We start from the raw sequence: 24536 nt of genomic DNA on the forward strand, positions 1-24536 counted from the left end.
GTTAATGGACCACTGCAACCAACTTCCAAGAAAAGGGTGAAAAGGTTTGATTTAGTGTTTAGACCCATGTTGCTTAAACGTGTGACATCTAAAACCAACATGGTGAATGCAACTTTTCCTTGATGGATTCAATCAGAATCAATGTCACCGCAACATATGGCAATTCGTTTGAAGGTTCACTTGTTGGCATCGAATCGATTCTGGACATAAATACTTAAAAACACACTTGATTTGTTAGTTGAGACAAAGGGAGCTATGTTTAAAGGATTGTCTCCATAGTTACAGGTATCTTCCACCATAACTTTATGTTGACTTTGGTGACCTTACAACTCCAATTAATGACACAAATGCATGTAAACGTTTTGGGCGTTATACCCTTGAGATAGCTTTTATACATAGAAATTACATGATTAGTGTACTACCCCCTTCGAGGTCTAGTTAAGGTTAAGGTGAAGAAGCACCGTGTACGTGTTGCAGCAGTGTGCATATGTAAGGTGTAGAAGTTTCTCCTTGCTATAGCCAAGAGGAAGACCGTTGCTATGCACAAAGAAAAGCATTGTCACACTTGGCAGATCAAAAAAGAAGTAGTTTCTTTGGCTACTTGTAAGGTAGACTGTTATTTATCATGGTGTCCAACTCCTGTAGACATCCACACACTCATCCACATTCCAAAAACTCAGCCTCATTGAAGTCGGCTTTCAAAAAAAGGCTATATGGAGTTGACCAAATCTTACTACTGAATTTCCAAACAAGGATGTGTACGAGTGTTTACCCGGCCGCCTCATTAGTTCATAATCAATGTGTAACTCGTCTTGAACCAACAGCCATGTTAACTCGCCTTTAACCAGTCACCATAGTTCATATACAACCTTGGCTTATGAACTTACTACCTTCTATCAATTTATAGCTCGTTGTTGTTATTAGGTGGGTTTCTTGAGCAAGATACTGATAAAATTTTCCATGATCTTCATACCATTTTCAGTTATGATGCTCTCTGGATGAAACTGCACACCCTGTTCCAAAGACAAAAACTAATCAGGCACCACTTTAAGAGTTTATTTGTAGATATTGAGCTGCAAGGAACATCCAACTAATATATATATATATATATATATATATATATATATATATAGAGAGAGAGAGAGAGAGAGAGAGAGAGCCCTTTATTACCTGCACATGACGGTATATTTTGTGTCTCACACCCATAATGAGACCATCCTCTGTCCATGCAGTGACTTCAAGCTCATTGCTTGGAAAACTCTCTCTATCAATGACCAGACTATGATAGCGTCCTGCAACAAAAGGACTGCAACACACAGTAAGCTATGATGTCAGAGATTAGGCTTTATATTCCAAGTAAGGAGAACATAAAGTAAGCAGATATTGATGGCAATCCCATGTTTCCCACAAGAATACTCACAAAGCCTAATCCCTTCATCCCATATAAGCCATGCATCCCTGTCATGTCATTTAGGAAGAAAGGAAACCCCTTTGATAAAAAATATACTTTCATTGATATGTGTCGCATCTACTACATACAAGGAAAAGAAGCTAAAAGATACTCAAATAAACAAAAGAAACCAGTAAGTTGACTTTTGTATCCTCTCTCTGCATTATATTTGACTTGTGGCCCTCTTATCCTTAAACCAGCTTGTTAGACCCAATGTCAACCGGTGTGGAAGGTAGGGACCTATTGACCCTTTTCACACTCCTAGTCATGGGCGTGTAACCGAGCCTGGTCTAGGTCTGCTTGTGGACTATTTTTAAAAAAAAAACAATTGTTTTTTGTAGGTTTGTCCTCTGGTGCATGTGATGAACGAATTCCACCCACAGATGAGGAAGAACATGTTATAAAGACCGGAGAAAATCATAGGGTGTTCACAAACGTCTTCCCTGACCACAAATAGTCTACTAAAAACTGCATCACACAGTATGACAGCAAAAACAATTCATAGTCTCTTTATATGTGAATTGCTCCACAAAATTCAAGCATATGAGATTGAGCCCACATAGACCTTACTTGGGGAGGCCTGCAAGTAAGCCATCCTCTCCATGTTCATCATAATATACTAAAGACTTCTTCCCATGCATTACACCAAGTGGAGAGCGGACAATTTTACCTGCAGCCAGATATCAACCAAAGCACCCTGTAGTTCCAATGCACGTTCGAGTTTGAAATCTTAAAAAGCCGAACGAACACACAGAATCAATGGGTATGAAATTTACGACTCTCAAACTAAAAAGGAACCAAACCTCTGCTTCCCTATCCTCTTCTTTTTCTCTCTCCCCTCCTTCACTTGTTTATTGATCTAACAGCATCATGGGAGGATTAATCTAGTCATACTCAAATAAGAAGGCCATATTCTTGAACAGTCTACATGATCACCTTGAGTAGTATGCAGGAATTTAGCACACCACTTACACAAAAAACATTGGCTGGGACCATATTAGCATTTAGCCATTTTAATGGCTTCCAAATAATAAGGTTTGGAAATTGAAAACGGATCAGCACTACTTTAAAAAATTCAAAATACTTAAGCCGATAGCTGGTTAGGATTGGAGTTACCTATACATATTCACTAATTACAATCAGGACTATTCCAAAACATTACCCCCTAACAGCAACACACATTTGAGAATGGGCCATGCGAAACTTTGAAAAGTCTCACTACATATAGAAGCTTTACAAGTTGATTTATTGAAAGTCTTGTTGGTCTCGGGCCAAAATTATTTGAGAGATCTTCAAACCCTCTATAGCTTTTTATGTATACTCTAAACCATGCACATTTTACCTCAAAAACCATCATAGAAAAGGAAAAAAACATAGTGCCACATACTCACTCGTGTTCTTGGTGCCTCGACTCTATCATGAATTGCAAGGACAGGATGTAAAGAAAAACTTACAAACGCATAAGCATGCATCATAGAAAGACCGTTTTACTATAGTCTCCTGATACCTCCAAAAGCTTCTCCCATGCATTGTAGTCCCATGCATACGCCAAACAAGGGAATGGATGGACCAAGCTTGATAACCACTTCTAAAGAAATTCCCGAATCTTGTGGTGTACCTGTTTTTTTACCCGCCAAAACAAAAAGAAAAGATTGGCCCAGACTCCACACGCAAATATTTTGTACTTCCATTCTTGCAAGCAAATCCACCACCTTGGGGAGAGAGAAACGAAAGCAAACCTGGACCAGGAGAGATAAGAATGCCCGACGGTTCTTTCCTGAAATTGAAGAAAAGCGTAAATGCAATGCATACACCCTAGATACTTTCTACAAACCACACAAAAATTAAACAACTACTTTGACCAAGAGTCTCAGATTTCAAAACTTACTGCTTCAGCTCCTCAATCGTGAGCTCGTCATTGCGATATACTTCAAACGGGCAACCCAAACTCCCCAAGTACTGTAAACACAAGAAACTAATATTGTCAGAACTTAAATCACTTTCTTTGGCAATATATGCCCTGAAAAAGATACAATAGCCGCACCCCTACACAAGGAAAAAACGTCATTGACATTTTGGAGTAATTTATCTAGGTTTTGTCCATGTTCCATGTGTACATTGTAGCCAGCTAGACAACATGACACAAGCCCAAGGCTGAAACAAATGTGGAGATGCAAGCAACAAACAAAATGTAGAGCAACCTACAGGAAGGACAGCTCGCCACACAAGTTGCAACATTTACACATTCATGCACTAGTTGTGGATATTGATGAAACCCCATAAGTTGCAATTAGACCAAGTAGTCTAGTGGACCCTCTTGCATCTATCAGGGATGGAAACCTGCCACTTCACACCCCCCCTCCCAAAAAAAAAAAAGAAAAAACAACAAATAAACATGCCACTGAATTCCTTGGCAGGCGTGCAAACTACGCACTATTTAACACAGTATACTGACTGCAGGTCGCATGCTCCGTTGACTAAGAGTTTTGCTCGCTGAAGCACCCCCCCCCCTTCGCTCGTGCTGCAACCTGCACACACTCCCCCCTCCCCGCCCTCGTGACTGTTCCCCCCGCCTGCCCTATTCTCGCCGCCCTCGCGTTTGCTCTCCCCCCCCCCCCCCCCCGGTCTTCTCGCGCCCCCCGCCCCAGCTCTGTAGCGCCCACCCCCCCCCTCTCCATTGTCAAATTCCCACTGATCTCCTCGTGATCGATCTTGGTTCGAAACTCGAATCCTGCAAACAAACAAGCAAGGGGGTGCAGGCCTGACTCACCTCCCAACCATGACAGCCGTGGGCGAGCCCACAGTCTTGGCTGTCCCCACCGAGCCACGAGCTAAGCTAACTAGGATGACGTACCGACCAATCTCCTCCTCGCGACGTCCCATACCGCCACGAAGCTGCCCTCGCGGGCCTCGAGATTGCTGTCGGCCTCGCACGAAGCAGGTGCACGTCTGCACTAGATCCAGGCTCCAAGACCATAGAGTTCTCACAAACTCGCGAGACTCTCTATAATACAATAACTAACCTTGGCCACCCTTTTATAGGCTCTTGGCCGGTCATCGGGCGTCCACACTTGGCCGTCCGCCCGTCCATACTTGGGTGCCCGCCTGTTAGTATTTCCCTAACTCAGCTCGTCAATCAGCCTGCCTAGTTCCAAGCTTCCCCAAGCCTCGAAACTATCTTGCGTGCGTGTAGCACACGGTAGATACACACTGTGTGAAGGAGCTCTGAAGAGCTCAGCTGTAGAGAGTTAGGGTTTCATGTGGGAGACACACACAGAGAAGAAGAAGGGAGAGAGAGAGAGAGAGACATGTGGGAATAAGTCAACTCACAGTATGAGTGTGTGACTCCCCTATCACACATGTATATTTGCTCTAGTACACATAGTGCACTTAGTACATTAAAAGTACTAAGTGTACTATGTACTATAAAACTTATGGGCTTGTACACACTATAAGGGTGGGCATAATGCCTTTACCCCAACAACCTCCCACTTAAAGGCAAGTGCCCTTAAATGAAGGAAAAGAAAAATCAGCATGTACATGATAATATACAAGGCCATATCAAGGCTGAAACTAGCCTCATCCAATGCCCATCAAGTGTCTGCAATGAGCAAACCGCTCTGGAGGCAAACTCTTAATCTTGACAAGCTGAATCAGCTTGTTCTCTATCACCTCTCTGATGAAGTGATACTTCACATCCACATGCTTCGTCTTTGCATGAAAGACAGGGTTCTTTGCCAACTGGATGGCACTCTGACTGTCACAATGCAACAATGGAATATCCCCTGTATAACCTAAATCAACCACTAACCGAGATAGCCATAATGCCTCCTTGCAAGCCTCTGTGGCTGCAATATACTCGGCTTCTGTAGTAGATAAGGCAGTGCACTTCTGCATCCTGGATATCCATGACACAGCACCTCCTGTGAATGTAAACACATAACCGGTAGTAGACTTCCGGTTATCTGGATGACCGGCATAATCCGAATCCGTGTAACCATGCACTAATGCATCCTGTTTGCCAAAGCAGATGCACATATCCTGTGTGCCCTTCAGGTATCTCATGACACCTTTCACTGCTTCCCAATGCTTCTTGCCAGGGTAGGCCATGTATCTAGTAACCACTCCCACTGCAAATGCAATGTCCGGCCTAGTAGCAACCATGGCATACATGAGACTGCCACAAGCTGAAGCATACGGAATCTTGGCCATATCAGCCCTGTCACTATCCGACTGTGGTAGCAACCATGGCATACATGAGACTGCCACAAGCTGAAGCATACGGAATCTTGGCCATATCAGCCCTGTCACTATCCGACTGTGAGCTGTCCATAGCACTGAGTTTCACATATGGAGGCAAAGGAGTACTAGTCTTCTTCCCCCCGTCCATATTGAACCTCTGCCAAACTTTGCCAATGTATTCCTTCTGAGACAAATACAACACATGCTGATTTCTGTCCCGAAGTATCTGCATACCCAAAATGTGATTTGCATCACCCAAATCCTTCATATCAAAGGTCTGATGCAACCTCTTCTTCAAGGCATCTATCTCTTTACGAGATTTCCCGGCAATCAACATACAAGATGAGGATCAATAGACTGCCATCCAAAGCTTTCTTGGTGTATAAGCAGTGATCTATGTCACTCCTCCTGAAATCTTGGGATTTCATGAATGTATCAAATTTATGATACCATTCCCTTGGTGCCTGTTTGAACCCATAAAGACTCTTTTTCAGCTTGCATACAAGCTTCTCCTTTCCATTCACTGCATAACCCTCTGGCTGTTGCATATATATCTCCTCATGGAGATCACCGTGAAGAAAAGCAGTCTTCACATCCATCTGAATCAAATCCCGATCATCATGAGCAACCAAAGCTAATACAGCTCTAAGTGTGGTCATTTTGACCACTGGAGAGAAGATCTCATCAAAGTCCACACCATATTCTTGCTTGAAGCCCTTAGCCACTAACCTGGCTTTGTATCTTGGCTTTGCATCAGGTGTAACTTTGAGCCTGTAAACCCACTTGCATGGCAAAACCTTCTTGCCTGTAGGCAAATGCACCAACTTACATGTTCCATTTTTGTGCAGAGAATCCATCTCTGACTTCATAGCACGCTCCCAAAGAGCCTTGTCTGCCCTCTGTAAAGCCTCCTTATAACAAGAGGGCTCCCCACAGTCAGTGAGCATCAAGTAGTCAACCCCTGGAACAAACCTGTCAGGGGGTCTGGAGGGTCTTGTGGACCTCCGTACCCAATGACCATCATTTGCAGGTTGCTGTCCAGCCTACATATCACCTATTGGTGGCTCCTGTTCCATGCCATAAGGTTGAAAGATCATGCCCGGTATCTCCTCTAACTGTGGGATATCCATAGGGATATCTTCTGCCATCTCTGGCTGTCCATTTGGACCATTTTCAGCACCTTTTAAGGGCTGGTTTTGTTGCTGTAATGGCTGATTTACAGCCCTTGGTTGTTGTCCATGATGTCCATCATCATCAAAGATGACTCTGCCAGGCTCCTGTTGCCTTGCAGGCTCCTTATACATGCATGTTTCATCAAAAATGACATCATTGCTGCGTATAATCTTTCTATTCACTGGATCCCAAAGTCTATACCCCATTTCACCTCTGTCACCATATCCTAGGAATATGCATTTGTGAGACTTAGGATCAAGTTTGGTGCGTATTTCCCTGCGTATGTGCACGTACGCAGGGAAACCAAACACTCTCAAGTGCTTGTAGGACGGAGGCTTCCCTCTCCATACTTCCTCTGGCACTTTCCCACCAAGCCTCGTGTTAGGTGACCTGTTTATAAGATGAACGGCTGTCATAACAGCTTCAGCCCAAAAACCATGAGGTAACGCAGCATGTGACAACATAGAACGGACCTTCTCCTGAATGGTCCTGTTCATCCTCTCTGTTGTCCCGTTTTGTGGAGGATCATAAGGAGTAGAGAGCTCCCTCTTGATGCCTTTAGCATCACAAAAGTCCTAAAACTGTTTGGACATATACTCTCCACCATTGTCGGAACGCAAAGCCTTCAGTGTTTTGCCAGTTTGACTCGCAACATGAGCAACAAACTTCTCAAACACTGAGAATGTATCACTCTTCAAACGAAGAGGATAAACCCACACCTTGTGTGTGGCATCATCAATAAAAGACACAAAATATTTTGCCCCTCCCAAAGAAAGTTGAGGCATCTCACATACATCTGTATGCACAAGCTCTAACTGAGCATCTTTCTGTCCAAGAGCTTTCTTGTGGGGACACTGGAGTTGCCTGCCATATATACAATGCTCACAAAACTGAAAACTTGAGAACTTTAGAGAAGGCAAGTAACCAAAACGAGACAATTGCTCCATTCTTTTGACACTCATGTGTCCCAACCGGCTATGCCACATAGAGATTTTCGGCAACTCGGTTGCATTTACATTAGCATGGTGACAAACATTAGCATGCATCAAGTAAAGAGTGTCCACCTTAGAGCCTCATGCAACAACCAGTGAGCCCTTACTAATCTTCCACTTTCCACCACCAAATGTGGTAACATAACCAGCATCATCAAGCTGTCCAGTAGAAAACAAGTTCTTCTTGATCTCAGGCACATGCCTGGCATCATGGAGCATAAGCTGTGAGCCATCTGAAAACACAAGCCTCACATCACCTCTACCAAGAATCTGGCATGCATGGTTGTCACCCAAATAAACTACTCCTTCATTGCCAGCGGTATACCTGACAAACAAGTCTCTGCAACCTGTGACATGAAAGGAGGCACCTGAATCAATGATCCATGAGTGCATATCATGACCATCTCCTGCATGGAGTGAATGGGCATCAAGTGAAGACATGAATAGGACTTCATCCTCACTGTCACCTGCATGTGACACATTGACTTCTTCAATCTTGACTCCACTTTTGCTCTTTGGCTTTGCATCTTTGGCTTCATCTTTGTCTTTGTCTTTTCCTTTGCCCTTTTCCTTTTGATCATTCTTCCATTTGTAACATTGCTTTTTGAAGTGTCCCTTCTTGCCACAATAATGGCATTCCAAGTCCTTTTTGGAGCGGGACTTGCTCCTTCCCCGTTCTTGGCTTTTATCCCTTTGCTGGGATCTCCCACGTGCATTCATTGCATTTGACTTTCCAACAGAGTTGTTCTTCCTGTTCATCTCCTCTTGAAGGAGAGCACCCTCCACATCTGCATATGACAGCATAGCATTTGAATTGCTAGTGGCTGTCCTGAATGTGTCCCAACTCTCTGGCAAAGTGCATAAGAGAAAGGTGGCTTTGAACTCATCGTCCATTGCCAACTTTTGATTGATGACCTGGCTGACAACACCATTAAACTCATTTAGATGGGCTGTCATAGACGCCCCTACCTTCATTTGAAGACCTATGAGTTTCTTCAACCAATACACTTTGCTTGAGGCACTTTGCTGGGCATACAAGTCCTGCAATCTTTGCCACATTCCCCAAGCTGTCTTCTCTTCACGTATGCTGAAAAGTAAAGTGTCTGACACAGACAACATCCATATCTTCCCATTCTTCAGCAGTAAGAGAAGCGGGCATTACACCCCTTTCTTTGATGGGCTTGTGCTGCTTCTTCTGGAGCAACACATTATAGCACTGGGTTTGCCAAATGTCATAGTTATGTGAGCCTTCAAGCTTTTTGATGTGAAGCAATGAAGAGCTCTCACCTGTGGTTGCCATAGCAATATGCAACCTTTGACATAGTCAATGCCTGACTCCCTGCAAGATGTGCAAACACTGCACCAAAAGCACACAAAGTGCTCACAGTTGTTCTCCCAAAGTTTATCTCCCACTGCGGAAGCACGAATGCAACTCTCCTCCCACTGAATGTGATAAAATCACCAAAATCTGGTTGCTGCAGATTTAGGACAGCACCTTAGATGTGCTCTGTTCCCCTTCCAAAATACTGTACAGCAGTACTAAGTGCTCACCAATGATGTACCAAATCTGTACCAGCAAGTACAGCAGCTGAAAATGAGCCTTTTCCTCACTCAAATCAATGTACAGCCATGCCAAAACTTGTACAAAGTTGTACCAAATCTGTACCAGCAAGTACAATAGCAGTAAATGCTCTCCTGGCTGTCCAAATGAGTGAAAATCAGACCTTGACAGTCCCCACCACTGCATACAATAGTCCCGAACAGAAATTAGGCAAAAGCCCCTTGACTGCAAGTGGATTACTGAGGGTTCAAGGCATAAAAGTCTTCCCTGCTGCTTTGCCAAGCTCAACAAGCACAAAATCTTGAAAAAGCCCCTTGATTCAAGATCAATTTCTGATCATGAATGGTACATTAATGCACATGAAGGCATCTAGAGTCTTCACAATGCTTCCCCCTGGCCACATATACATCCAATACATAAAAGCCCCTTGATTTAATGGCACATTGAGTGCTTGACAGGCATCAACACATTGCCCAAAGCATCAAATGCCAGTGCCTGCATGCAAAACAACCCAATTGGCACAAAAGCCCTTTGATTTGCACTCCAATTTCCTGCAATTTTGCCCCGAATGTGAGATTGCTCACATCATACAGCATGTATGAATGCCCAATGGCACAATTACATCAAAAGCCCCAAATGTTGACATCCAATTTCCTGCAATTTTGGCCCGAATGTGACCAATGTCACCCAATGTTGCCAATTGTGCTCAAAATCTAAGCCATTTGGACCTTTTTTTTTTTTTCCCGGGAGAGAGATCCTACTAATAGTTAACATTACAACTCGCTCAACGTCCCAGCCACACTGGTGTTGTGAGCTACAAGATCATCTACGCGGCCCTCTGAAGAGGGCGACAAGCACACTCGACCACAGAGAGCGGAGGGGCTACACTGGAGTCCTCCTGGGAAAGGCGGCCAGAACACGATCGACGCCGAAAGGGAAGCTTATGGAGAGCGCGGATGAGAGGTGCCGCCGAGGGGTCCAAGCAGGGTTTGAACCCATGACCTTTCAGTCCTAGGCAAACACTTTACCACTTGGACTATCACCTCTTTGGCAAGCCATTTGGACCTGTACCTACTCAATTGATGAAAATGGACAAACAAATTCCAAAATTGAAGCAAATACCTCTGAAATCAGCTGATTTCTGTTGTTGCAGAAAAGGGGGGGGGTGTCAAATTTGCTCTGATGAGGTGCTGCTAGTTGTTGACGTGACGGGAGCATCGTTGAAAGGCAACAGACGACGAGCTCCTAAGGCGAGCTACAGAAAGTATGTGCAGACGGGAGCTTTTGTGTGCAGACGGACCGCTCTGTGGACTGCAGCTGGTGGGAGCTTCTATACACAGAAGCCTAAGCTGGTTCGCCTATCTACATATGGTGCTGGAGGGGACAACGACGGGAGCTGCTTTGCTGAAGGCGACCAAGATGCAGGCGCATGCGACGGGAGCGAGGCAGGCACATGGGAAAGCACTAGACGGAGTGTGGCGAGACGGCCACGGCACAGATCAAGCGATAATGGCGATCTCTGCGTCGCACAAAACGGAGAGATTGTGGACCTTTTTCAACAGTCCCCCACGACGCTTCAAGAAAGTCACCTGCCGTGTATTCGCGTGTTCGTTCCACGCTCACCGCACCATCCTTGACGGCTCATGTGACGATCTGCAAGCCGTAAAACCCTTCGCTTCACCCACAACTGTACGACAGCAAGTTCTCCCAACCAGAAGCAAGCCGCCCTAGTAAAGCAGCTGTACTGCTGAGATAAAAAACCCTTAAAAAAAATGTAACCCTAAAACCAGAGCTCTGATACCAGTTGAAGGAGCGAGTTAGGGTTTCATGTGGGAGACACACACAGAGAAGAAGAAGGGAGAGAGAGAGAGAGACATGTGGGGATAAGTCAACGCACAGTATGAGTGTGTGACTCCCCTATCACACATGTATATTTGCTCTAGTACACATAGTGCACTTAGTACATTAAAAGTACTAAGTGTACTATGTACTATAAAACTTATGGGCTTGTACACACTATAAGGGTGGGCATAATGCCTTTACCCCAACACTGTGCACATGACATACTCCCCTTCCTCTAAGAGCTCACTAAAAAGCCAGGGTAATCTCTCTGAAGAGTAGTCAATGTCTCCCATGTAGCGTCCTCCTCAACACAATCCTTCCACTTGATCTTGTATTCCGTGATAAGCGTATTACGCAATCGTCGTTCACGAAATCCAAGAATCTTTTCAGGTTCGTGCGGAACAAATGTCATGTCGACATCTATAATTTCTTGAGGAGTAATTAACTGATCTGCTCCACCCAGTACTTCCTTAAGTCTAAGGACATGAAATACAGGATGAACTTTCACATGAGAAGGCAAATCCAATTCATATGCAACTGAACCAATCCGTCGTGTAACACGAAATGGTCCACAGTATCTAGGGGATAATTTCGGAGATCTACCTGTCCGTAAAGTCTCGGAATCTTTCGGAACTCGCAAATACACTATCGTTCCTTCAGAGAACTCTCTAGGTGAACGATGTCTATTAGAATAAAACCTGTCTCGGTCTTGAGCACTTCTAATAGATTCCTTCGCAACTTGTAACATTTCCTGCATATCTTGCAAAAAATTACGTGCTGCATCATGTTGAAGTCCTGAGAATCCTACTGTAACAGGTGATCTAGGTTGAAAACCATACATAAGCATGAAAGGACTAAATCCTGTACTCGTATGCTTAGTACTGTTATAAGCAAATTCTAACATAGGAAGATAATCCTCCCATGAACTCTGTCTTTTGGATACATATGCTCGAAGCATATCCTCCAAAATCTGATTCACTCTTTCAGTCTGGCCATCAGATTGAGGATGATCAAAGGAACTCAAATTCAAAGTTGTTTCCAACTTCTCAAAAACAAGTTTCCAAAAATCACTCGTAAACTTAGAGTCCCTATCACTGACTATGTCCTGCGGGTAACACGTACAGTCTAAACAATTGCTCGATAAACTGCCGTGCTAATTGCGTAGTTGTAATAGTCTTCCGGGTTGGTAAAAATCTAGCCATTTTTGTCAAGCGATCTACCACAACCCAAATAGAATCGTGACCTTGATGTGTTCTTGGCAATCCGGTAATAAAATCCATGGAAATACTTTCCCATTTATTACCTGGGATTTGCAAAGGATGCAACAACCCAGCCTGTCTAAAGCGTTCAGCTTTATTTGCCTGACAAATCTGACACTTTGAGAACATAATCTTCTACATACCCTTTCATCTTCGGCCAATAAAAAGTGTGTTTCACTAATGATAGTGTCCTGTGTACCCCAGGGTGTCCAGCAGAAGGGGCGTCGTGACACTCCTTAAGAATCTTAGACCTAATGTCCGGGATCTGTGGTAGACAAATTTTGTCATTACAGAATAGCAAACCATTCCGAATCATCCACTGGCCTCCTGCAGCCTGAATGGTAGACTGCTCAGTCATCGAGTCTTGGTCAATCAATGAGCTCCCGTCCTGGATCTTCTGCCAAAATGGACCAAAATAACTATCAGTCCTGCAAAGCCCTCTCAATGACTGAAATAAGTCAGTAGAAATCTCGGTGAACGACAAAGAATTCACCTCTCTAATCCAACTAAGCGCATCTGCAATACTATTCATGGACCCTTTCCGATAACGGATCTCAAAATCAAAATCTTGCATTAACTCTGCCCAACGAGCTTTCCTTCCTCTCAAATCATCCGCATCACACACATACTTGATTGACTGATGATCAGTCCTCAATACCACAAACTTGGAGCCATATAAATAATGTCTCCAAACCTTGAGAGCATGAATCACAGCATAAAGCTCCTTCTCAAGGGTTGGCCAACGAGATTGAGTGTCGTCTAGCTTTTTACTTTCAAAAGCAACCGGTCTACCATCTTGAAATAGAGCAGCCTCGATAGCATAGTCACTAGCATCAGTTTCAAGAACATAGGGCCGACTAGGATCAGGCAATGCTAAGATAGGTGCTTCCTTGACTTTATCTTTCAAAAGTCTGAAGGCCATATCCAAATCGTTATTCCAAGTGATAGGCTGATTGGACTTACGTCCATGACCTTTCAATAAGTCGGTCATCGGTAGTGTGAGCTGAGAGTACTCCCGTACAGATTTCCGAAGAAAAACAACAAAATCGAGAAAAGAACGAAGTTGTTTCACTGTTCGTGGTATAGGCCAGTCCAAAACCTTCTGAACTCGGTCATAGTCAATGCTCAATCCATCTCTAGTGATCTTGTGTCCCAAGTAAATGATGTCAGTCATAAAGAACTCACATTTACTCAACTTAGCATATAGTCGATTCTGTCTTAAAATAGATAAGACAATCGTGAGGTGTCTGACATGATCCTCAAGAGTACGGCTATATATCAAAATATCATCCAGGAACACCACCACAAATTTCCCCAAATGTTCACGAAAAAGATCGTTCATCATTTGCTGGGAAGTGGCTGGAGCATTGGTTAACCCAAAAGGTAATACGAGAAACTCGTAATGGCCATACCTAGTCCGAAAGGCGGTTCTTTCGACATGTCTTTCATGAATACGTATCTGGTGATAGCCAGTACATAAATCTATCTTCGTGAAATATTTCGCTCCTGCTAACCAGTCAATCAGGTCATCTACCGGTCAATCAGGTCATCTGATCTAGGGAGAGGATAACGGTTCTTAATGGTCAGCTTGTTCAATCTCTTGTAATCTATACACATTCTCCAAGTATTGTCCTTCTTTCTCCTAAGCAACACAAGTGCACCCCAAGGTGATTTACTTGGACGGCTCTGGCCCATCCTCAAATAATCTTCGAGTTGTTTAGCCAACTCATCTTCCTCGGCTTGGCTCATCCTATAAGGTGGAATACTGACAGGATGAGTACCAGGGATCAAGTCAATACGATGATCTACTGCCCGTTCAGGTGGTAAACCCCAAGGCAGTTCTTTAGGAAATACATCTTGAAATGAATCAAGTATCTTCTGTAATTCTTTGCTTTCAAACACACTTAATTCATTTACATCCAAAGAAGGGATGAGAAAAGAAGAAAGTGGAATCAATACACAATGGAAAGCGGTATACAAAGAAGAATCCATTATATTTCCAAAATCAATTGTATTTACAAGAGGTCCCTGAGAGGGATGAATACAATCACCTAAAATACTATACTTGGTGTCCCTATGCTGAAAAGAAAAATATGACTAGACCAATCTATCTGGACGTCAAGAGTCTTAAACCACTCAATCCCTAATAACAAGTCTACATTTTCCAGATACATAACATAGCATTCCAGAGTATCTTTGTAGTCCTGAATTTGGATTGGAAGCATCTCCACCTTGCGATCCCAAACTTGCCTTCCCACAAGTAGGCGTATCTCATAGATATGGTCGCTGAGTGTCGTATCAAGACTCAATTTTTGCACAAGTTTGTGTGTGTGAGAGAGAATTAGGGTTAGGTTAAGAGTTCATGTGGGAGACATACACAGAGAAGCAAGGGAGAGAGAGAGAGAGAGAGTTGTGGGGATAAGTCAACTCATGAGGCATGAGTGTGTGACTCCCCTATCACACATGTATATTGCACTAGTACACATAGTGCACTTAGTACATTAAAAGTACTAAGTGTACTATGTACTATAACTTATGGGCTTGTACACACTATAAGGGTGGGCATTACGCCTTTACCCCAACAACCTCCCACTTAAAGGCAAAGTGCCCTTAAGTAAAGGAAAAGAAAAAATCAGCATGTACATGATAATATACAAGGCCATATCAAGGCTGAAACTGGCCTCATCCAATGCCCATCAAGTGTCTGCAATGAGCAAACCGCTCCGGAGGCAAACTCTTTGTCAACAGATCAGCCGGGTTGTCATCCGTGTGAATCTTAACAAGCTGAATTTGCTTGTTCTCTATCACCTCTCTGATGAAGTGATACTTCACATCCACATGCTTCGTCTTTGCATGAAAGACAGGGTTCTTTGCCAACTGGATGGCACTCTGACTGTCACAATGCAACAATGGAACATCCCCTGTATAACCCAAATCAACCACTAACCGAGATAGCCATAATGCCTCCTTGCAAGCCTCTGTGGCTGCAATATACTCGGCCTCTGTAGTAGATAAGGCTGTGCACTTCTGCATCCTGGATATCCATGACACAGCACCTCCTGTGAATGTAAACACATAACCGGTATAGACTTCCGGTTATCCGGATGACCGGCATAATCCGAATCCGTGTAGCCATGCACTAATGCATCCTGTTTGCCAAAACATATGCACATATCTTGTGTGCCCTTCAGGTATCTCATGACACCTTTCACTGCTTCCCAATGCTTCTTGCCAGGGTTGGCCATGTATCTAGAAACCACTCCCACTGCAAATGCAATGTCCGGCCTAGTAGCAACCATGGCATACATGAGACTGTTGTGTGTGAGAGAGAATTAGGGTTAGGTTAAGAGTTCATGTGGGAGACATACACAGAGAAGCAAGGGAGAGAGAGAGAGAGAGTTGTGGGGATAAGTCAACTCATGAGGCATAAGTGTGTGACTCCCCTATCACACATGTATATTGCACTAGTACACATAGTGCACTTAGTACATTAAAAGTACTAAGTGTACTATGTACTATAACTTATGGGCTTGTACACACTATAAGGGTGGGCATTACGCCTTTACCCCAACAACCTCCCACTTAAAGGCAAAGTGCCCTTAAGTAAAGGAAAAGAAAAAATCAGCATGTACATGATAATATACAAGGCCATATCAAGGCTGAAACTGGCCTCATCCAATGCCCATCAAGTGTCTGCAATGAGCAAACCGCTCCGGAGGCAAACTCTTTGTCAACAGATCAGCCGGGTTGTCATCCGTGTGAATCTTAACAAGCTGAATTTGCTTGTTCTCTATCACCTCTCTGATGAAGTGATACTTCACATCCACATGCTTCGTCTTTGCATGAAAGACAGGGTTCTTTGCCAACTGGATGGCACTCTGACTGTCACAATGCAACAATGGAACATCCCCTGTATAACCCAAATCAACCACTAACCGAGATAGCCATAATGCCTCCTTGCAAGCCTCTGTGGCTGCAATATACTCGGCCTCTGTAGTAGATAAGGCTGTGCACTTCTGCATCCTGGATATCCATGACACAGCACCTCCTGTGAATGTAAACACATAACCGGTAGTAGACTTCCGGTTATCCGGATGACCGGCATAATCCGAATCCGTGTAGCCATGCACTAATGCATCCTGTTTGCCAAAACATATGCACATATCCTGTGTGCCCTTCAGGTATCTCATGACACCTTTCACTGCTTCCCAATGCTTCTTGCCAGGGTTGGCCATGTATCTAGAAACCACTCCCACTGCAAATGCAATGTCCGGCCTAGTAGCAACCATGGCATACATGACACTGCCACAAGCTGAAGCATACGGAATCTTGGCCATATCAGCCCTGTCTCTATCTGACTGTGGGCTGTCCATAGCATTGAGTTTCACATATGGAGGCAAAGGAGTACTAGTCTTCTTCCCCCCGTCCATATTGAACCTCTGCAAAACTTTGCCAATGTATTCCTTCTGAGACAAATACAACACATGCTGATTTCTGTCCCGAAGTATCCGCATACCCAAAATGTGATTTGCATCACCCAAATCCTTCATATCAAAGGTTTCATGCAGCCTCTTCTTCAAGGAATCCATCTCTTTACGAGATTTCCCGGCAATCAACATATCATCAACATACAAGATGAGGATCAATAGACTGCCATCCAAAGCTTTCTTGGTGTACAAGCAGTGATCTATGTCACTTCTCCTGAATTTCTGAGATTTCATGAATGTATCAAATTTATGATACCATTCCCTTGGTGCCTGTTTGAGCCCATAAAGACTCTTTTTCAGCTTGCATACAAGCTTCTCCTTTCCACTCACTGCATAACCCTCTGGCTGCTGCATATATATCTCCTCATGGAGATCACCGTGAAGAAAAGCAGTCTTCACATCCATCTGAATCAAGTCCAGATTATCATGCGCAACCAAAGCCAACACAGCTCTAAGTGTGGTCATTTTGACCACTGGAGAGAAGATCTCCTCAAAGTCCACACCATATTCCTGCTTGAAGCCCTTAGCCACTAACCTGGCTTTGTATCTTGGCTTTGCATCTGGTGCAACTTTGAGCCTGTATACCCACTTGCATGGCAAAACTTTCTTGCCTGCAGGCAAATGCACCAACTTCCATGTTTCATTTTTATGCAGAGAATCCATCTCTGACTTCATGGCACGCTCCCATAGAGCTTTGTCTGCCCTCTGTAAAGCCTCCTTATAACATGAGGGCTCCCCACAGTCAGTGAGCATCAAGTAGTCAACCCCTGGAACAAACCTGTCAGGGGCTCTGGAGGGTCTTGTGGACCTCGTACCCAATGACCATCATTTGCAGGTTGCTGTCCAGCCTGCATATCACCCATTGGTGGCTCCTGTTCCATGCCATAAGGCTGAAAAACATGCCCGGTATCTCCTCTAACTGTGGTATATCCATAGGGATATCTTCTGCCATCTCTGGCTGTCCATTTGGACCATTTTCAGCACCATTTAAGGGCTGGTTTTCCTGCTGTAATGGCTGATTTACAGCCCTTTGTTGTTGTCCATGATGTCCATCATCATCAAAGATGACTCTGCCAGGCTCCTGTTGCCTTGCAGGCTCCTTATACATGCATGTTTCATCAAAAATGACATCATTGCTGCGTATGATCTTTCTATTCATGGGATCCCAAAGTCTATACCCCATTTCACCTCTGTCACCATATCCTAGGAATATGCATTTGTGAGACTTAGGATCAAGTTTGGTGCGCATTTCCCTGCGTATGTGCACGTACGCAACGCAACCAAACACTCTCAAGTGCTTGTATGACGGAGGCTTCCCTGTCCATACTTCTTCTGGCACTTTCCCACCAAGCCTCGTGTTAGGTGACCTGTTTATAAGGTGAACGGCTGTCATAACAGCTTCAGCCCAAAAACCATGAGGTAATGCAGCATGTGACAACATAGAACGGACCTTCTCTTGAATGGTCCTGTTCATCCTCTCTGCTGTCCCGTTTTGTGGAGGATCATAAGGAGTAGAGAGCTCCCTCTTGATGCCTTTAGCATCACAAAAGTCCTAAAACTGTTTGGACATATACTCTCCACCATTGTCGGAACGCAAAGCCTTCAATGTTTTGCCAGTTTGACTCTCAACATGAGCAACAAACTTCTCAAACACTGAGAATGTATCACTCTTCAAACGAAGAGGATAAACCCACACCTTGTGTGTGGCATCATCAATAAAAGACACAAAATATTTTGCCCCTCCCAAAGAAAGTTGAGGCATCTCACATACATCTGTATGCACAAGCTCTAACTAAGCATCTTTCTGTCCAAGAGCTTTCTTGTGGGGACACTGGAGTTGCCTGCCATATATACAATGCTCACAAAACTGAAAACTTGAGAACTTTAGAGAAGGCAAGTAACCAAAACGAGACAATTGCTCCATTCCTTTGACACTCATGTGTCCCAACCGGCTATGCCACATAGAGATTTTCGGCAGCTCGGTTGCATTTACATTAGCATGGTGACAAACATTAGCATGCATCAAGTAAAGAGTGTCCACCTTAGAGCCTCATGCAACAACCAGTGAGCCCTTACTAATCTTCCACTTTCCACCACCAAATGTGGTAACATAACCAGCATCATCAAGCTGTCCAGTAGAAAACAAGTTCTTCTTGATCTCAGGCACATGCCTGGCATCATGGAGCATAAGCTGTGAGCCATCTGAAAACACAAGCCTCACATCACCTCTGCCAAGAATCTGGCATGCATGGTTGTCACCCAAATAAACTACTCCTTCATTGCCAGCGGTATACCTGACAAACAAGTCTCTGCAACCTGTGACATGAAAGGAGGCACCTGAATCAATGATCCATGAGTGCATATCATGACCATCTCCTGCATGGAGTGAATGGGCATCAAGTGAAGACATGAATAGGACTTCATCCTCACTGTCACCTGCATGTGACACATTGACTTCTTCAACCTTGACTCCACTTTTGCTCTTTGGCTTTGCATCTTTGGCTTCATCCTTCTCTTTGTCTTTGCCTTTTCCCTTTTCTTTTTGATCATTTTTCCATTTGTAGCATTGCTTTTTAATGTGTCCCTTCTTGCCACAATAATGGCATTCCAAATCCTTTTTGGAGCGAGACTTGCTCCTTCCCCTTTCTTGGCTTTTCCCCCTTTGCTGGGATCTCCCACGTGCATTCATTGCATTGGACTTTCCAACAGAGTTGTTTTTCCTGTTCATCTCTTCTTGAAGAAGAGCACCCTCCACATCTGCATATGACAGCATAGCATTCGAATTGCTAGTGGCTGTCCTGAATGTGTCCCAACTCTCTGGCAAAGTGCATAACAAAAAAGTGGCTTTGAACTCAACGTCCATTGCCAACTTTTGATTGATGACCTGGCTGACAATACCATTAAACTCATTTAGATGGGCTGTCATAGAAGCCCCTTCCTTCATCTGAAGGCCTATGAGTTTCTTCTCAACCAATACACTTTGCTTGAGGCACTTTGTTGGGCATACAAGTCCTGCAATCTCTGCCACATTCCCCAAGCTGTCTTCTCTTCACGAATGCTGAAAAGTAAAGAGTCTGACACACACAACATGATAGTAGATCTTGCCAGCTCATCCATATCTTCCCACTCTTCAGCAGTAAGAGAAGCGGGCATCACACCCCTTTCTTTGATAGGCTTGTGCTGCTTTTTCTGGAGCAACACATTGTAGCACTGGGTTTGCCAAATATCATAATTATGCGAGCCTTCAAGCTTCTTGATGTGAAGCAATGAAGAGCTCTCACCTGTGGTTGCCATAGCAATATGCAACCTGTCAATGCCTGACTCCCTGCAAAATGTGCAAACACTGCACCAAAAGCACACAAAGTGCTCACAGTTGTTCTCCCAAGCTTTATCTCCCACTGCGGAAGCAAGAATGCAACTTTTCTCCCACTTTATGTGATGAAAACACCAAAATCTGGTTGCTGCAGATTTTGGACAGCACCTTAAATGTGCTCTTTTGCCCTTCCAAAGTACTGTACAGCAGTACTAAGTGCTCACCAATGATGTACCAAACCTGTACCGGCAAGTTCAGCAGCTGAAATTGAACCTTTTGGTCACTCAAAACAGTGTACAGCCATGCCAAAACTTGCACAAAGCTATGCCAAATCTGTACCAGCAAGTACAATAGCAATAAATGCTCTCCTGGCTGTCCAAATGAGTGAAAATCAGACTTTTACAGTCCTGTACACTGCATACAACAGTTCCAAACAGAAATTGGGCAAAAGCCCCTTGACTGCAAGCTGATTTTTGAGGATTCAAGGCATAAAAGTCTTGCCTGCTGCTTTGCCAAGCTCAACAAGCATACGAGCTTGAAAAGCCCCTTGATTTAAGATCAATTTCTGATCATACATGGTACATTGACGCACATGAAGGCATCCAGAGTGTTCACGATGCTTCCCCCTAGCCACATATACATCAAATACATGAAAGCCCCTTGATTTACAGGCACATTGAGTGCTTGTAAGGCATCAGCACATTATCCACAGCATCAAATGCGATTGCCTGCATGCAAATCAACCAAATCGGCACAAAAGCCCCTTGATTTGCACTGCAATTTGCTGCAATTTTGCCCAAATGTGCGATTTCTCACATCATACAGCATGTATGAGTGCTTAATTGCACAATTACATCAAAAGCCCCAAATTTCGACATTCAATTTCCTGCAAATTGATCTTGATTGTGACCAATGTCCTGCAAATTGATCCTGATTGTGACCAATGTCACCCAATTTTGCCAATTTTGCTCAAAATTGAGCAATTTAACACCTGTATCTGCTCAATTGTTGATTGTACTTGCTCAATTGCAAATCCCAAAAAAAATTTGAGGAAAATACCTTGTAATTTCTGATTTTTCTTCAATTTGCAGGCTGAATTTTGATAGCAGAGGCTGTTGCAGAAGAGGGGGGCAATTCTTGCTGCTGCAGATTGTTGGTGATGCTCAGATGGCTGGCGGCTATGAAGCTCCCTGACCCATAGCTGCCTGTCGGCTTTCACAGGCTTGTCGGAGGCAGCACGCACAACGACAGAAGATCAGACAAACCGGGGCACCTAGAATTGGGGTTCGTAGCCGTTGGAGGCGGTGGCGAGGATGAAGAAGGCAACGGCGTGGCCGAGGGCGCCCCAGCCCAACACATCCACAATGGTGAACCCAGCAGGGTCGTTGGTCTTGAGGAAGCTGGACACTTCAGCGGCGCGCGTGTCCCCAGCCTCGAAGTGAGTCACGCCATTCTGCACGGGCGAGTCGGAGGGACCTGCTTCGCCTGGTTCGCTCCACGCTGTTCGCCAACGCCTGCCTTCGCCTAGTGGTTTCCGCTAGTTGACGTATTCGCCTAGCGCTTGTTGACGTATTCGCCTAGCGCCTACACGATTAGAGTCGCTCACGTAGCCAGCTTGTTAGCCTTGGTTGCTGTGCGCTTCGCTCGCCTAGCGTGCGTGCTCTTGCGCTTCTTCGCTTGATTGGCTGCGAGTGTTGATGCCCTGCAGGCATTGCTGCGAGTGTTGATGCCCTGTAGTATAGCAGCAGCAAAGCAAGCAGCTCGTTCAGCTATCAAGGAGAAGAGGGAAGAGGGAGGGATCACTAAGCTCTGATACCAGTTGTGTGTGAGAGAGAATTAGGGTTAGGTTAAGAGTTCATGTGGGAGACATACACAGAGAAGCAAGGGAGAGAGAGAGAGAGAGTTGTGGGGATAAGTCAACTCATGAGGCATGAGTGTGTGACTCCCCTATCACACATGTATATTGCACTAGTACACATAGTGCACTTAGTACATTAAAAGTACTAAGTGTACTATGTACTATAACTTATGGGCTTGTACACACTATAAGGGTGGGCATTACGCCTTTACCCCAACAGTTTGTAGTTAACAAAATTATGCGAACTGCCAGGGTCTAAAAGAATGTGAATCTTATGGCCATTCACTTCTCCATAAACTCGGAGAAGATCATGCAAGCCAAATACCTTAGAATTGAACAGACAATCATAACAAGTACTAGGACGAGAAAGTACAGCAATTGACGTACCTGTCAAAGACAACTAGTTAGCTGCCTTTGGCTTGGGTCCTGCGTTTGACTTGGTACCCTTTTGCTTAGGTCATGGTCAAAGCTGAAAACCAGGCAACAACATCGTAATCATCCTCTTTCTTGAGGAATTCTTTCTTGAAAACGTCTTCAAATTGTGCCCAAGTCGTTGGCTTAGGGTTGAGTTCCTTCCACCAAAGCAAAGCTTTGCCGGACAGGAAACCTACTACTAATTGGATCTTCTTTCCATCATCATATGGATGAAACTGAAAGTAAACTTGCCACTATGTAGCCACGTGTCCACGATCTCCTTGGTTCTCTGCTTTTGCTCGCTCCCGAACGGTTCCGGAGTAATATTGGGGCCTAAAGCTGAAGCCAAGGTATCCATACCCGAGAAAGTAGAGAGGGTAGTGGTCAATAGAGCGATGGAGTTCTGCAAAGCTTGCATCTGGGCTACGATTTGTGCCTGACGTTCTGTCAAAGAAGCTTCGAGAGCTACTTGGAAATCTGATTTTGACACAAAATCATCAAAAAGATCGGCCTCGGTACCTTCCGTAGCCGGCAAGCCTTCGCGTTCCACAAGGGGTTCCAACTCCGATTCTTGGGTCGACATCGCGAAGAGGGTACGTGGAGAGAAAATTCGATCTTTGCACGATAAAAGTGCGAGTGAACTTGAGAGCTTGAGAGCTTGAGAGCTTGAAAACTTGAGAACTTGAGAGATGTGTGGCAAGAAGCCCACTTGAGGGGGTTTATAAAGGTTTCCCAAAAGCCAAAAAAATCTCCAAAAGCTAGGCTTAGCTTTTGCTTTGCTTTTGTGTTTTTTTTTTCTCTTGAATATATATATATATATATATTCTATTTTCTTAAAAAAAATAAACACCTTTAAATTTTGGAGAGAGGATGACTTTTAAACCTTTAAAAAAAATTTTAAACTCCCCAAAAAAAAACGAAAGCACTAAAAAAAATGTGGCTTTCCTTGTTTTTTTTTTCTCCTGGAATAGCCGGCGGCCTGCTGCGTTGCTGACGTCGAGTGCTGCCGTAGCCAGACGTACTGCCGTCACCTGCGTCAGCCTGAGCTTCTTTGCGCCAACCTGCACGTGGGCTTGTGGCAACGTAGCCCTGGGCGCCTGCCGTGCGTGGACTGGGCTGGGCGCTCGCTTGGCCTAGGCGCCGCCTGGGCTGGCTGCGCAGGTGCGATATGCAGCGGAAGTCTTTGTATTGGTTGATCCTCTCACACAATATGCTCACACCGTCTTCTGTATCCTGAGTTTCGTGAGTTTAGCAATCCATTTCATTTACTTCAAACTTTAAAGAGATGAGAGAGAGATATGAGAGCTGTACACCAGATTGGGTCCCGAGTTACCCACTGAAGGGCCCCCTATCCTGATAACGAGATAGTATTTGCTTTATTACTTTAGAGAGAATGACTTTGGACTGTAGATAAGCCAAACGCAAGATCTCGGAGGATCGGAGAGCGGCTGATCTGTACACTGCTGTAGAAACACCTCAATGACTTGATCTCGAGCCTATGCACTCCTCCCAAGGGCATGAGGAAGGGCTGCACACCTGAGGCTCAAAGAAGAAGAAGGTGGACTGTTCTACACACTGTTAGAATGCTGAAAACACATATGAATGCTGAGTTACCTTCACCAGATGACTGCTGAATGTGCTGATGATGCAGAGAAGGCTGGACACTGATGCAAACAACTGTTTCAAGGCTGGAAACTGCTGTAGACTGTTGCTTCAGGGCTGGATTCTGCTGTGGACAGAAACGCAGGTATCTAGGAGTGTTGATGGACTGAAACGCAGCAGCAACAGAAGGGCTGGAAACTGTACGGCTGGAGCAAACGCAGATGGACTGCTGTACGGCTGCACCAAAACGCAGATATGCAGGCTGAATGCTGCTGGTTTTCAGGCGTGGAACTGAGCTGAAGATGTATGCTGAATCTATGGCATGAACTGATGCTGAATTCAG

The 24536-nt window shown here is 44.5% G+C and overlaps 1 protein-coding gene across 2 annotated transcripts in view; it reads right to left on the reverse strand.

Annotated features, from left to right (window-relative positions):
* Window positions 1–351: 351 nt before the first annotated feature.
* LOC147616633 (anthranilate synthase beta subunit 2, chloroplastic-like) overlaps window positions 352–24536 on the reverse strand; it is a 41033-nt gene continuing 16848 nt past the window's right edge. The window contains exons 3-8 of one of the 2 annotated variants that reach the window (XM_086777687.1): window positions 3339–3409; window positions 3190–3227; window positions 2958–3068; window positions 2021–2120; window positions 1171–1306; window positions 352–1013 (exon numbers count right to left, since the gene is read on the reverse strand). In XM_086777687.1, the coding sequence (XP_086633813.1) occupies window positions 921–1013; window positions 1171–1306; window positions 2021–2120; window positions 2958–3068; window positions 3190–3227; window positions 3339–3409 (549 nt within the window). In that variant the 3' untranslated portion in view covers window positions 352–920. The remainder of the gene's footprint in view (window positions 1014–1170; window positions 1307–2020; window positions 2121–2957; window positions 3069–3189; window positions 3228–3338; window positions 3410–24536) is intronic. The other variant, XM_086777688.1, reaches the window with a different exon arrangement.

Source organism: Cibotium barometz, chromosome 38 (assembly GCF_041138505.1).
Source record: "Cibotium barometz isolate CiBa-2024 chromosome 38, ASM4113850v1, whole genome shotgun sequence".
In the NCBI taxonomy this organism is placed as follows: Eukaryota; Viridiplantae; Streptophyta; class Polypodiopsida; order Cyatheales; family Cibotiaceae; genus Cibotium; species Cibotium barometz.